This window comes from Diabrotica virgifera, chromosome 4, assembly GCF_917563875.1.
Source record: "Diabrotica virgifera virgifera chromosome 4, PGI_DIABVI_V3a".
Lineage (NCBI taxonomy): Eukaryota > Metazoa > Arthropoda > Insecta > Coleoptera > Chrysomelidae > Diabrotica > Diabrotica virgifera.
The window spans coordinates 243,341,423-243,356,910 of NC_065446.1; the positions used below are offsets into that span (position 1 = coordinate 243,341,423).

Here is a 15,488-nt window from a genome sequence, read left to right on the forward strand (position 1 = left end):
CAATCCAGTCTTAAATGGTCAAATAACTAAAAGATACATACAAAGAAAATATGAGGAGTTCCTAGCAAGTAGTGTAAAGATGGAATTGTATTAAAAAAATGCAATTATTTTCATTTCATTTGATCATTCTGTGTCTTAGTTAGTTTAACCTTCAGTTATACCCATCTCTATACATGTGAGGTCGTTAAGGCCATACAGTCTCTCCGTACTTCAACCTACTTAGATCTTTAGTGCAACAAATTTTATAGAATTTACCAATAGTTTAAAATTACATTTAATCTCACAATAAAACACTGAAAACTTTTGTTTTCTATACTTCCACAAAATTTATTATTTACAACTATGTGACTACAGCTGTTTCGGCAGAGTGCCTTTCTCAAGTGATATAATTTACAATGTGTTTGCCTTTTTAAGTCTGTAACTGAAGAGGTTGAGGAGTGGGGAGCTGTTTGTCTCGAGTTGGTCATTCAGAATTATATCTGTATTTTTCAGTTTATTAATTTCCATAGATTCTAAAAAAGATAGCTTAAGGCTTTTATTTTGGATATGCAGAATTTGAAACTCTTCATTGAAAAAATGATTATGATCTAGAAGGTGAAGTGCGTATGTAGAAGTGTCTGTTTTTCTATTGTTGAAAGCCCTTTTGTGTTCTGCTATCCGTTTGTCAAAAGCTCTGCCAGTTTGGCCGATGTACGTTTTCGGACAGTCACCACAAGTTAGTTTGTACACACCACTCTGTAGTTGCTTTTTCTTTCGGCTTTTATTGTTGTTAATATATATATATAATATATTTGCTTAAGCTGTTGTTAGTTCTGAAAGCCGGTATTATTCCTTTCATTTTTATGTCCTGGCATAAAAATGAAAGGAATAATACCAGCTTTCAGAACTAACAACAACTTAAGCAAATATATTAAGAACAATAAAAGCCGAAAGAAAAAGCGACTACAGAGTGGTGTGTACAAACTAACTTGTGGTGACTGTCCGAAAACGTACATCGGCCAAACTGGCAGAACTTTTGACAAACGGATAGCAGAACACAAAAGGGCTTTCAACAATAGAAAACAGACACTTCTACATACGCACTTCACCTTCTAGATCATAATCATTCTTTCAATGAAGAGTTTCAAATTCTGCATATCCAAAATAAAAGCCTTAAGCTATCTTTTTTAGAATCTATGGAAATTAATAAACTAAAAAATACAGATATAATTCTGAATGACCAACTCGAGACAAACAGCTCCCCACTCCTCAACCTCTTCAGTTAGAGACTTAAAAAGGCAAACACATTGTAAATTATATCACTTGAGAAAGGCACTCTGCCGAAACAGCTGTAGTCACATAGTTGTAAATAATAAATTTTGTGGAAATATAGAAACCAAAAGTTTTCAGTGTTTTACTGCCAGATAAAATGAACTTCCATCAAGTAACGGTCGAATCCATCAATTACATTTAACTTTGAATGTATGATTAGTTTGAAAGAATTTTTTCACTGTTAACACATTGCGTGCGGGACGTCTGATCTTAAGACTTAAACTTTGAACAGATAAAAATAACACACATTAAAAATGTGTATAATCAATGGCATACATGCGAGCCGTCCGCACATTGGTAAAGGCATCATGTGGCTCACATGTATGCCATCCGCACGAAACGTGTAAATTGATTTCTGGATTATTTCTAAAATTCCAGACAGTTTGAATGAATTTTTATTGGTATTAAAAAATTTAAATTGAATCATTTTATGATAAAAACAAAATCCAAGTTTATGGACTTTGTCAAGCAAAATAGAATCAATGCTACAGTATTTCTCATGATCATCTTTCAGTGCGTCACAGTTTTTCGATTTCTTTCTAAGGCATTAAATTGTATGTGACAGAAAAAAAGGCACGTCGGTGATTACATTTCGTCGGTGACATTTTTATAACATTTCTTCTAGTTATTCTAGTTGTCGATAGATGGCGCCATAATAAAAAAATATATTTTTTTAATTAGATAATAATATTACAAATATAATCTGTATAATTTATAAGACTATACAAATCAAAGAAAATACCATTTTATAAATGCAAGAAGCACATTTGATTTGTTTTTATTCCAAATTGAAAATAAAATGTGACAACTGTCAGATTTAACTAAAATGTCATGTTAGAATAAATGTCATAAATGTGTATTATCACGGACTTACCCTTTTTCCTATCATTTGTTACGCACTGAAAAATGATCATGAAAAGGACAATAAACATGGACTTGATTGAAAACTTCATTTAAACATTTGAAATAAACATATAAACATTTAAAATATCAAATTCACACTTACTGCATTATGTATGGTGCTATGATCATTTGATTTTTCTGCACAACCTATCCTCAAACAATTCTTGTGCAAGCATATCCACAAATGAGGACCACGGCAGTCACAATCGGCACATATTATCTAAAAAAATGATAAACAAAAATGATTAGCATGTAATTAAATTTTTGTTTATTAGTTTATTACTGACCATGAAATTTACTTTTACGATATATTTATTAATTTTTATTAAAAGTTAGTGCTGACATTGACAGTAATTATTAACTACACACAAATAAATATTAAAGCGGTAGCAATAGTAACTTTTATAAAAGGTTTTGGATCAAAATAGATAAATTCAATGAGGTGGCTTTTAGCCTATTCCTTTAAGACCTTTTCATATCTATTGTGGATGACTTCCCTAGATTACATTCTCTACCCTGACCCTTTTTAAAAGGTCTAATACACGAGACTGAACCTTCTATGTATCTCTTTGTTAATGGTTTTTCTTTGCCTAATGCAAATAACCATACATTTTCCAGGCTGTCACACTAACATAAAATGTGCTCTACTGTTTCTTCTTCTACACGTCAGAAGCTGCATAGGTCATCATCTACCAATCCCACCACCTTCAACTGCCTATTCAGCTTTCAGTGCCCTATTAGCAGACCTATTATGGCTTTGACTGTTTACTGTCTTCTAAAAGAGCCTGCTGTAAATTTTGGCGAAAGTTCTATAACGAATTGTTTCACCTGTATTTGACCTAGTGAATTCCTCCACCAGTCCAAAGATTTGTGAGCTACCCACTTTTGAAGGCTACTGTAACCTTGCTACGGTCACCTTGTTTATTCAGGGCATACACACAATCCCATACTAGGTTAGAATTGATCTCTATTGAACTGAGTGCCTTAAGTGCTACCTGGCTATCTGTAAAGATGACAATCGAATGGTACATTATTTTCTGCCTCTCTGTTTCTTCCACACAGTGATAGATTGATAGAGGAAATATTTTTAATAAATCATCCCAAATTTTGACATATGCAGATGACGTGGACCTAGTTGCCCGCAACAACATGCAAGCTAGAAGAAATGTATACCACCTTCTCAAATGCCTCAAAAAATATGGGCCTGAAAGTAAACGAGGAGAAAACTAAGATGATGGTATCAACACTTAACAATAGAGCCAGAAACATCGGTCACAAATTCACGGTTGATAACTCTACCTTTGAAATGGTGGACAAATTCACATACTTAGGCTCCCTGATCACCAAGGAGAACGTCACGAGGGAAGAAATAAAGTGAAGGATAATCCTAGCAAACAAATGCTATTTTGGACTGAGTAGACATATGAGAAGCAGAAACTTAAGTCAAAAAAACAAAAATAACCATCTTACAAAACCCTTATACAACCAGTGTTGACATATGGATCAGAGGCATGGACCATTTCCAAGGCAGATGAACACCTTCTGCTTATATTTGAACGAAGGATCCTGAGAGGAATATTCGGTGGCATTTGTGAAAATTGTGTTTGGAGGAGGAGGTACAACTTAGGAGGTATACCACGATATAAACAAAAATTTGGTGGTAAAGACGTAGTATCTCTTATAAGAATAGGAAGACTAAGATGGGCAGGACATCTAGCAAGATCACAGCAGAACAACCCTCCTAAAAGAATCCTTATGTCACAACCTGCGGGAAGTAGAAATAGGGGTAGGCCAAAACTCAGATGGAACGATGGTGTGGATGAGGATAGGAGAAAAATAGGCGCAGCAAACTGGCAACCGTTGGCAATGGATAGGACTGACTGGCGTAATAGACTTGGGAAAGGTCGAGGCTCTTTCATAGGGCTGTAGCACCATTGATGATGATGATAGATTGCCATTATTTCCACCTGAAAAATTGTGACAACCTTAGATAGACCTACTGGAAAATGTATCCCTTGCTTTGTCCCTACTATACCGGCTCCACATTCTCCAATATTTTTGGGCAATCAGTGTATCACTTAGACTTGTATGGGTACACCTTCCAGTTTTACCTGCTTGGTGCATTAATTTTGAAGTGGATCGAAATAAATTAAGTATGTAAAGCTTTTGGTACGTAGGCAAAAAAATATGTATACATTTTTTAATATGTACGTACAGTCGGAAAAATGAAAGAATACCCATGAACGATCACATCAATCACTTATTTTGTATTTGCTGTCTTTTTCTATAACAAACGTTTGATATTTATAGAAAAAGACAGCAAATACAAAATAAGTGATTGATGTGATCGTTCATGGGTATTCTTTAATTTTTCCGACTATATTTAGTATTTTCCCATGTATTTTATTTCAGTGATTTCTGATAGTAGCAGAGGTGGTTATAATGTTGTGTTCTGCTTAATTTGTGTTGCTTTTGGTTGTTCAAAGATGGATATTACTCCTATGAGAGGTGCCAAAGTATGCACTCTTAATTAGTGTTGGAAAATTCTCGAGAATGAAAAATCGGAGAATATTCTCGATATGGAGAATTTTCTGAGAATGAACCCTATGACGCACTTAGGAATATTGTTGAAGATGAAATAGGGTATTAAAAATCATGAAATTGTATACAAAATTATGAGACTAAACAACAGTGTTATTTATATATAAACAAAATACAAAAACAACAGAGAACACAAAAATTATTTGACAAAAAAAGGAAAGTTTCTTCTTAACAACAAATAATGCAAGTAATGGATGAGGTTATTTAATCAGAAAAACATGAGCCCTAAAATTTTCAGAATCTATTTCTATCATTAGCTCATCCTGGTCATCTACATTCTGCATTTCAATGTACTGATGAGAAGTTGTGGGATTTTGTTTTTCACTAGTCGCCAGCTCAGTCATGGATTCGTCTACGTTTTACGAAAATATATATTTGGTATGTTTCTGGCAACGTTACAGCCATCTAATGAAAATATCGCCGTTTGGCTGAGCCATGTCGCCGAAATCTTACTGGTATTTGAACAATATTGCAGTGCCTGATGCGTTGCTGATAAAGTCGAACTGCTGTGGAAAATTTTGCATGTTGCTCTGTATTTCCTCTTTATTTCTTGTACACTGTTGAAATTTAATTTGGTTTTGTCAAAACATACAAAGAAAAGATGAATACATGGTCAAATGAAATCACAATAATGTTTATTAATGCAGTACATTTACGTCCAGAGTTGTGGAACTTGGCATACTTCTGGAACTATGAGACAAGTGGAAGAGTAGTGCACGCTGAACAAATACATTAAACTAAAACTTTTAGTATACATAAATAACAATTGCTAATCTTGTTGAGATTGGTATTGAGTTTCTCATGTTTGATCTTTCTTCTCTATTCTTGGCCCTATCATATTTATTAATAGTTAGAAATCACTTTTTGACATTCTTGTAAAATTCTTAAACAAATAATTGTCTAGCATTATTTTCATAGTTAAATTACTCATTGTTTCGCGTTTACTTAGAAAAGCCGTATCCACATTTTCTGTTTTTCATTTTTCTTTTTTATGTATCGTCTTAGCACGATTAAGGACACAGCAACTCTCAAGAGAATATTCTCTTCTCACATCACTACTCTTAATCATACATCTATGGTGAAGACTTTCAAATGTTGAGTTTTATTCTAAGCACTTGTAAAGATATGTTCATAAGTGCTGTAAAAATACTCATATTCTTTCATGAATGTTTATAAAGTGATGTTTACAAAATAATGTGTGAGGATTATACCAAATTTAACACTGAATAAAAGGGATAATTTTACAAACAAGACACAGAAGAAGTGATCCATTTAACAAAAAAGATCCCTTGACATGCACTTCTACTCTAGGGAACAGACCTTTATTCAACAACAATTTTGAAATTCGAATCGAATAAGCCGAAACAAATAATATCACCATATTAGATAAGTGAAACAATCTCCATTTCCATAAATCTTAGTATAAACAGAAAAATAAAACACATATTTTCCTGTTCTTAAATTTTCTTCTTCTTCTTGTAGTGCCTATCCGTTTTGGATGCTGGTGACCATCATGGCAATCTATACTTTGCACTGCTGCTCTGAAAAGATTTGTGATTTTGTTGAATCATGGGTGTCCCCGAAAATAGTGTGTTCCTTTAAGGTATGGATATAATACACAATTTGGAACAAAAAATTTGTATAACATTTATAGATTTTCTTCGTTTCCAAGAAAAAAATTACATTGTTCTCCATATAAGTGAATTTTTATTTTCATAAATTTGAATGACATGGCAACGTAGCCTAGAAGAACTTGCTGTGACTGTGGAAATTTAACCTAATAACCCCTTGTTTATTTACTTTGAGGTGTGATTTTTGCGGTTGTTGACATCGTAGATACCTACCTGCAAAATAATGGATATGGGTTTGGTTGATATTTACATTATTTTACCTACCAGATGCAACTGACCTAAAAACCTACTTTTTTAACCTTTAGATTTTTGAGTTGCGCGTTGTTGCCAGACTTCAATTTGCATATCAAAATGTATTTTCGTTTTTTGGTCAAACGGATCAATGTAGAAAAAAAAGTTATAAGACTTTTTTGCTCTACATTGTGCCTTCTACCTATACCTTTAAGGAACGCACTATTTTCGGGGACACCCTGTATATAGATTTTTCAGAGGGGAAATCTTTTGCCTTACTGGTCCTCATTTCCTTCTACTTTTCCCTGTAAAATTAGTTGCAGCAGTCCATATGTTGCTCGAACCTTATGATGTGACCAAGGTATTCATTTTGGCTGTTTTATTGTGGTTAACAGCTATTTTTCTTAAATCCATGTATGATTTTAAATTAATAAATGAAGTAAATGCCATGACTGTTGTAAAATGCGTGGAAATATGTGGAGTTTGGATCATCATGACTGTAATCTGGAGGTTGTTGAGACTGCACTCTCTGATCATTGTGGCCAGCTTCTTGATTTCCTTGTGCCTACTGGTGGTAATGATCCAGCACTTGTTAGATCTGTTTTTAGACCAATTACACAAAAGGGTAAATGTTCTTTTTTCTTATATTTTGAAGGTTTAAAATGGGAGTTTCTTAAAGATTCTGACTTGCCTGCTGAAGCTAAATTCTTTGCATTTCATAATGAATTAAGTAAGGCTTTCTTACACTCTTTTCCTGAAAAATCCTATAAAAAACGTAGAGATCAAAGTCGACTAATAAACTGGTTCAACGATGATTTGAAGTCCATGAGGGAAACACTGTACTTACTAAAGGAGTAGTATGATGAGTTTCCTACATTGGCTCAGAAAACTCTATTAGCAAATCACAAAAAAGATTACAAATTAGCAATAAAATCTGCTAAACAAAGGGCCAATGATAACCTTATTTCAACTGCATCCAATCCAGTTAAGTGTATGTGGGATATCATCAATGAACACAGAAACAAGTCTAAAAGTAAGTTAGAAACAAAAATTACACCTAATGAATTTAATGACTTCTTCACTAATGTCGCCTGTAACTTGCAAACCCAGATTCAACCCTCCTTTTTCAATCCCTTGGATTTTAATGTCACCATGTTTGGGGAAGAATTTTTCTTCCAAGATGTTTCTCTCGTTGAAACCAGAGACATTTTAACAAATATGGTGAACAAGAAAAGTAGAGACTACTTTGGATTCTCGGTTAACATAATAAAAGGAGTGAAACATCTCATTGCTGGTCCATTAACAACACTTATAAATCACTGCTTTAAGGAAAGCATCTTTCCTGATCTGCTCAAAAAAGCAGTGGTGGTACCGATCTATAAGAAGGGTGACAATGATGACCCATCCAATTATAGGCCAATATCACTCCTTCCTATAATATCAAAGGTATTTGAGAAATGTATGGCAGCAATGATTATTAAGTACTTTGAATCCAAAAATTTGTTCACAAATAGTCAGTTTGGTTTTAGGAGGGGTCTAAATACGACAAAGGCCATCATGGACTTAGTGATGAAGATTCAAGAGGCTTTTGAGCAGAGCTGCTATCTGTCGGTTACATTTTGTGACCTGAGCAAAGCTTTTGATTGTGTTTCAAATGAACTGCTTCTCAGGAAATTGGAGAGATATGGGTTTGGAGATAGTAGCATTGCAATGTTCTCCAGCTATCTCTCCGATAGAAAGCAGAGTGTGCAGGTGGGTAGAGTGAGGTCGGCAGAGAGTGCTATAAATATTGGATTACCTCAAGGCTCAATATTGGGACCACTTTTGTTTCTAATTTATATTAATGATCTTCCACAGATAGACCTTACCAGTTCATTTACTCTTTTTGCTGATGATACTACTATTACCTGTAAAGATTGGGATTGTAAGGCAGCAATAGAGGCATCAAAGCAAGCACAAGATAAGGCAGAACAATGGTTTGCAGCAAATATGTTGCTTCTAAACATCAATAAAACCCAGTCTTTGATTTTTTCAACAAGACAGCTTCCATCCGGAGATGCAGACAAACAAATAAAATTTTTGGGAGTTTACTTGGAGCAGGATTATGTTGGAAGGCTCATACACGGTCCCTTGTTGCTAAGTTAGGAACTACAACTTTTCTGATTAGAAGACTTTCTGAGTGTGTATCTCAGTTCACTTTACAACAGGCCTATTTTGCACTGTGTCATTCACACATCAGCTATGCAATTTTGGCATGGGGTCACAGTGCTGGAGCCAAAGATGTCTTTCGTATTCAGAGAAGAATAGTAAGGATAATTGCTGGCCTGTCCTATCAGAAAGAATGTCGGCAAGCATTTGTTGCACTGCACATACTGACTCTGCCTTCGCTATTTATTCTGGAGAGTCTTGTTCATGTGAAACAAAATATAGATTGTCATCAAAGACATGAGGATGTACACCAATATGAAACCAGAAATAAGCATGCCTTAATACTGCCCTACACCAGGCTCCAAAGAAGTAGAGACGGACCAAACTCATATGGTTTAACATTTTACAACAAGTTGCCTACTGAAATTACTGAATTACCAACTTTACAATTTAGAAAACAACTAAAGAATTTTCTCATAAGCCAAGCATTTTACAGCAGTGATGAATTTTTAAATTTTAACTTTAATGCTTGGAACTGGGTTGTGAATAATTGTTGAATTGTTCTTTGTTTATTCTTAGTAACCCAGAAAGTGTTTGTCTTAATTGATGTATGTATTATTTCATATTATGCCTTGTGTTTTTATACTTGTATTTGATATCTTGTGTTTTTATATTTGTATTTTATATCTGTGAACCAAAGCTGTATACTATTTTTCGACGTATGTAAGTACTTTTGTATATTGACATGAATAAATGACTTGACTTGACTCTTTCTATTTGTATTCTTAATAAGATGTCCTGATTAGTAACAAAGTTGGTATAAGATATCTTTAGGATTCGAATATAAAGCCACATTTCGAAAGCCTTAATTTTCTTGCACATAGCGTCTGTGAGAGTCCATGACACAACTCATTACAACACTAAAGGGAAGATATAACATCGTAGTACCCTAATTTTTATGGTATTGATAAATTATGAGATTTAAATAGGTTAGTCATTTTTTAAAATGCAGATCTTTTATTAACGTTCATAGGTACCAAGGTAGGTTCTTTCTATTTGTTGACCATTCACACTCATTTTTCCAAATTACTGCTCATTCATATAGATTATCATACATTTTGTTTTCTTAATGGTTAGTAAAAGTCCAAATAGTCCAAGACTTATTTCTGTAATTCATTAACTCCAGGAGGGCTTCATAACTGTCAGCGAATACAACTATGTCATCCACATATTTGACGTTATTGACACATTAAAACTAAGTATACTTAATATACAAGCAGTATTTACATATACAGTAGAACCCCAATTATCGGTGTGCGGATTATCCGAGCTGCAGATTATCCGTTCTATATTTTTCTATTACTCAAACTGTATTTTTGACGTTTTATTAAAATAGTGTCACTGCAAATCACTCGCAGAAACTCTATAAGCCAAGAGGGAGACTCATAATGAAAGATTTATTTTTTCTGTTACCTTTTTATGGTAGGTACATATCGTGGGCAAGTGGGCATACTGGGGAAATGAACTAACAAAAGTACAGTTTTGAAAAAAACGCATTTAAACATTATTGTACCTTTATACCTTTTAAAAATCAAGAACTCTGGCTGTTCAAGCTTTGGTACCTAAATATGATTTTAAAGGATGTTAACCACAGGTGATGAGCACATACATGTAAATTATATATTTTGGAAAACATTATTTTATTCATGAAAACTGTGAAAAAGATGGAGTAAATGGATTTTCCTTGTCATTGAATGTACCTATTTAATATAACGGCTCTGTAATTTTCTATAAATAAGGGAGCGTTCAAGTATTACGTAACGCAGTTTTGGGGGGAGTGGGGTTTTGTAAAACGTTACGGCGCGTTACATGGGGGGGAGGGGGGTTCTAAACAGCGCGTTACGTAACATTATTTTTTAACTTAAATAAAAACAACTACATAATTTCTTTTATGTTTTACATAGACCCCTGAATTGTATTATGATTTGTCTACTGATTTTCCAGTAGACTTACCGATTTGAATTCCGATCTACTGAAAACTGTATAAAACCTACTGATTTGAACTCCAATCTACTTATCTACTGAAAACTGTATAAAATCAACCGAAAACTCTAAAAAAATTCATTGCTCAAATGTAAACCATTTCTCATTTATATTATACAACCCAAAGCCCAACATCCAACAGGGCATAATCTTCTTTCTTAACTATTTAGAATGGGAAATAAGCCACAATATTATTAAAAAATGATTTTTATTAACGTTTCGACGCCCAAATCGGGTGCCGTTGTCAAAATACAAAATACTATTAATATAAACAAAAATGTTGTTGCTTAGTAAAAAAATTCTTCTAATAATTTATTTAATTTGACTCATTTATATCGGCAATTCAGATACATATGGTACATTTTAAAGTAGAAGACTTTAAAATGATATTGCCAATATTTATGAGTTGCGTTCCTGGGACGACTTTACTGAAAGATAGTTCATTCGATTACATGAAATCAACCCCAACTCAAGAATATCCGTCAATATTAATTTTGAGAATAAATTAAATGTAAGACCAAATACTTACGATGTCGGGATAGTATCACGAGGTTTTTCCTGGTTTTCCCTCGTGATTTACTATGAGATCTCTAACGCGAGAATTTTAATGTCACCGTTGCATGTGGTTGTCTTTTTAAAGGCAGATCACATGCTATGATTTTTTTTGTGACGGATATTCTTGAGTTGGGGTTGATTTCATGTAATCGAATGAACTATCTTTCAGTAAAGTCGTCCCAGGAACGCAACTCATAAATATTGGCAATATCATTTTAAAGTCTACTTTAAAATGTACCATATGTATCTGAATTGCCGATATAAATGAGTCAAATTAAATAAATTATTAGAAGAATTTTTTTACTAAGCAACAACATTTTTGTTTATATTAATAGTATTTTGTATTTTGACAACGGCACCCGATTTGGGCATCGAAACGTTAATAAAAATCATTTTTTAATAATATTGTGGCTTATTTCCCATTCTAAATAGTTAAAATTGTAAAAATGCCACAAGAAAATAGCTTCAGAACAACATTAATCTTCTTTCGTTTCACTTCACCTAAATTATATTTGATGGTAAAGTTAGCGACAAAGGATTTTCAGGATAAAAATGATGTCAAGTGCCTAACCTAAGTTAGTAACAAGGGATTCTTTCGTTGAGAATTGTTTTGTTTTCAAAAGACCATGTGTCATATTATGTTTCCAATATCCGGAACTGTTCCCTCGGAGTTATTTATGGGTTTATCTGATGAATAGATAGGTAGGTACTTTATATTTTGGTAAAAATGAAATGGGTAATTTAAGTCCATAACATGCAGTATCGTTTTCAGCAGTAGGTAGGTATTCATTAATGTTTTAAATATGTATGCATATTTTCAAATTATTTAAAAATGTCTTTAAATAAAAAGCATTAAATACAAATCCCACTATATTCATACTTAGTTTAGAAAAGTGATAGATATTTTAAAAAATAATACCCTTATTTAAAATGTGATTCCTGAATTATTAATTTCAAAGTTTTATGTGATTAACATCTTGACGAAAATTATACATAATTTCAAAATTTCACCTTGCATTATTCATAATAGACCCTACATAATCCACATTTTTGAGGTGAGGTTGTTAAGCAGCTTCTAAAAACAAAAATATACAGGGTGTTTAATTAATATTAAAGATTATGGACTACGCTAGGCTTGCATGAATCACCCTGTACCTACATTTAAATTTGTTTAAAAAGCACACATTTTATATATGAAAATCTACGGGTTCCAGCGTTTTTTAAAATTATTTAATACAAAGACAGAAATAATTTTATTCCATAAGTGCCTTCTTATATATATATACAAGGTGTTTCAGAAAAAGTAACACGATCTCTAGGATAGGTGAAAAATTAAAAAATAATTGGGGTTTGCTTACTAAATAATTTTGGTAACGGCATGCATTTTCACGATACAGGGCGTTGAAGTACAAAAAGTTTTACACATTTTTTTCACTATTTTTCCGAAACTACTGGTAACATCATATATTATTCGTTATACAAAAATTTTTACTAAGCAAAATAAAATGTTTAAATTATAAATATGTTATTTTATTTTAAGCTTTTATTAAAAAAGATAAAATAGAAGAATGCATGAGAAGAACAATAAAGAATGAGACCAAAAATGTATGTAAGGATGGGGCCAAGTAGGGAAAATGTAAATGTAAATGTAAAATTAATAATAAAAGATTATTATTGTAAGTTTTGAACATATTTCATGTCATGGGACATGAAATTACGAGTGGCAGGGATAACCAGATACATGAACTGAATAGAAGAATTGTTCTTGGGTGGGCAGCATTTGGAAAACTGAGAGAAACTTTTAAAAGTGAGTTGCCCACATGCCTAAAGAGAAAGGTATCTGATCAGTGCGTCCTCCCAGTCTTGACGTACGGATCAGAAACACTTACCTTAACTAAAGCCTCGGCTACCAAACTAAGAGTAACGCAGAGAAGAATGGAGCGCTCAATGTTAGGAATAACTCTGCAAGACAAAATCAAAAACGAAGAAATCAGGAGAAGAACTAAGGTGATTGACGTCATTGAAGGCTAGCCAGGTTGAAGTGGAGATGGGCAGGACACATTGCCAGAATGACAGATGGGAGATGGACAAAAAGGTTATTGGAATGGAGGTCAAGCGAAGACAAAAGAAACGGTCGACCTCCTACAAGATGGACTGACGACTTAAGAAAGCTAAATAAAAACTGGATGAGAGCAGCGCAGGATAGATGTGGTTGGAAACGAGGGGAGGAGGCCTATGTTCAGCAGTGGACATTTAAGGCTGAATTATGATTGTAAGTTTTTATTATTACCTCAAATGCCATTAAAATAATAACAAAGTTCTTTTACTGAGTTTCCGGTACTTTTCGCAACCTCGTTTTCCATTTAGGTTCAAATGGCCACTTGGGTTTTACATAACGTTTAGGTAGGGGAGGAGGGTACAGAAAAACGTTATGGTGCGTTACATGGGGGGAGGGGGGGTCAAAAATCCTCAAAAATTGCGTTACGTAATACTTGAACGCTCCCTAAGAATCAACTAAGTGCACTTAATTTATTTCTACTGTATAAAAATTTCGCTAAAAATCATTGTTAAGATTAAGCACGGTGGATGAAGAGTTTGGAGATACATGGTTTTTCATGTTAACATATTGATGTTTGTGGATTTAATGGTATTAAAATGTCAAAATTGAAAAAAAAATGGAGTTAGTGGATTTTTCCAGTATGTCCACGATATTATGTATGTAGGTATGTATTATATATAAGAAATACATGTTCAGATTATCGGTACCATGTCCGGTCCCAAGGAACATGAATAGTAGGGGTTCTACTGTACTGCTTTATCCACTATAACACTTTATACATTACCTCTTAACAATACCTTACCTCTCTAGAATTTAACAAAGTAGAAATTGGAATGTTCTCCGCTACAGCCACATGACTACACGAATAAACCATTTCCCTAGAAAAAATTGATGTAAAACGTTTTATTGCAGTTTACACCTTGGAACTGTTAAAAAACAATTGTCTCGCACCTTGAAGTATAAAATTGTAACTTTAATTGTTAAGTTATATTCACCATAATTTATAAGTACAAAGTTTAATTCAATAAAAACTAAACTTTTTAATGTGTCATACAAATGACAAAAGAATTTACAGATATAGGTTATGAATTATGTCAGCATTATTGTTTATGCTAATAAAGGGTGTAAGGATGATGATAAAGTTGTAACTACATTGTAATAGTATAATTAATCCCTTAATAATAATTTTAAAAACAATAAAATTACAATTTTAAACGAACTTAAGTAGTTACCTTAATAAAGAGAAGCTTCTGTTTATTCAAAATTCTAATTTGTTAATTAAATTAGACTGCAGTTTAACAAACAAGTAAAATTTATAGATTTTTTTATTAAAATTTCATGTTTAATTGTTGATTTGACGTTTCAAGTTATTTCTGACATGTCACAGGCATTGTTGTGAGTTGAAAGATGAGTTTACGTATTCCCCGAACGTTCGACAATGATTAGATTTGATTGGGTGTACAGAATTTTCTTAAAAATAATTGCACAATTCAACAAATTGACGATTATTATTATTCACACTTTGCTCTTTAAACCGACAGTAAATTTTAACTTTAAATGTCGATGTCAAAATGTCAATAGTTGTCAAAGTCAAGTGTCTATCACAAAACAAATAAAGAGATTTAAGTGATTTGTGGTGTCTGTTGTTTATCTCACAATTTAAAAAACAGTTAACAACTGTTTTATTTTACGTTAAACGTACCAATTAGATTGTGTTGAATAGTATTCTTTACCTACAACAATTTTCTTTTCATCAAAATATGCAATAATAACGGTTTTTTTTATATGTTTTTAGAGTATGCAACTAATATTGCGGCACAGCTCTGTGCTTACGAAACTATAGTCTATTCCATGAATATACGACTGTTTTGAATATACGACTGTTTGTAGTTATAATATAAATAATTCAAAACAGTCGTATATCTAGACATTATCTATATTCATTATTTATAATTATAAATATTCCTTTTATTATTTATATTTATTTATATTCCTTTTTATTCGAA

General features: G+C 32.9%; 1 protein-coding gene across 2 annotated transcripts in view; it reads right to left on the minus strand.

The window, feature by feature from the left end:
• LOC114347380 (ubiquitin carboxyl-terminal hydrolase 20) overlaps nucleotides 1-15,029 on the minus strand; it is a 56,707-nt gene extending 41,678 nt beyond the window's left edge. Inside the window, exons 1-3 of one of the 2 annotated variants that reach the window (XM_028298091.2) lie at nucleotides 14,715-15,029; nucleotides 14,285-14,360; nucleotides 2,318-2,434 (exon numbers count right to left, since the gene is read on the minus strand). In XM_028298091.2, coding sequence (XP_028153892.1) covers nucleotides 2,318-2,434; nucleotides 14,285-14,356 — 189 coding nt within the window. In that variant the 5' untranslated portion in view covers nucleotides 14,357-14,360; nucleotides 14,715-15,029. Of the gene's footprint in view, nucleotides 1-2,317; nucleotides 2,435-14,284; nucleotides 14,361-14,433; nucleotides 14,560-14,714 lie in introns of those variants that run through there. The other variant, XM_028298098.1, reaches the window with a different exon arrangement.
• Between the last annotated feature and the right edge of the window lie 459 nt (nucleotides 15,030-15,488).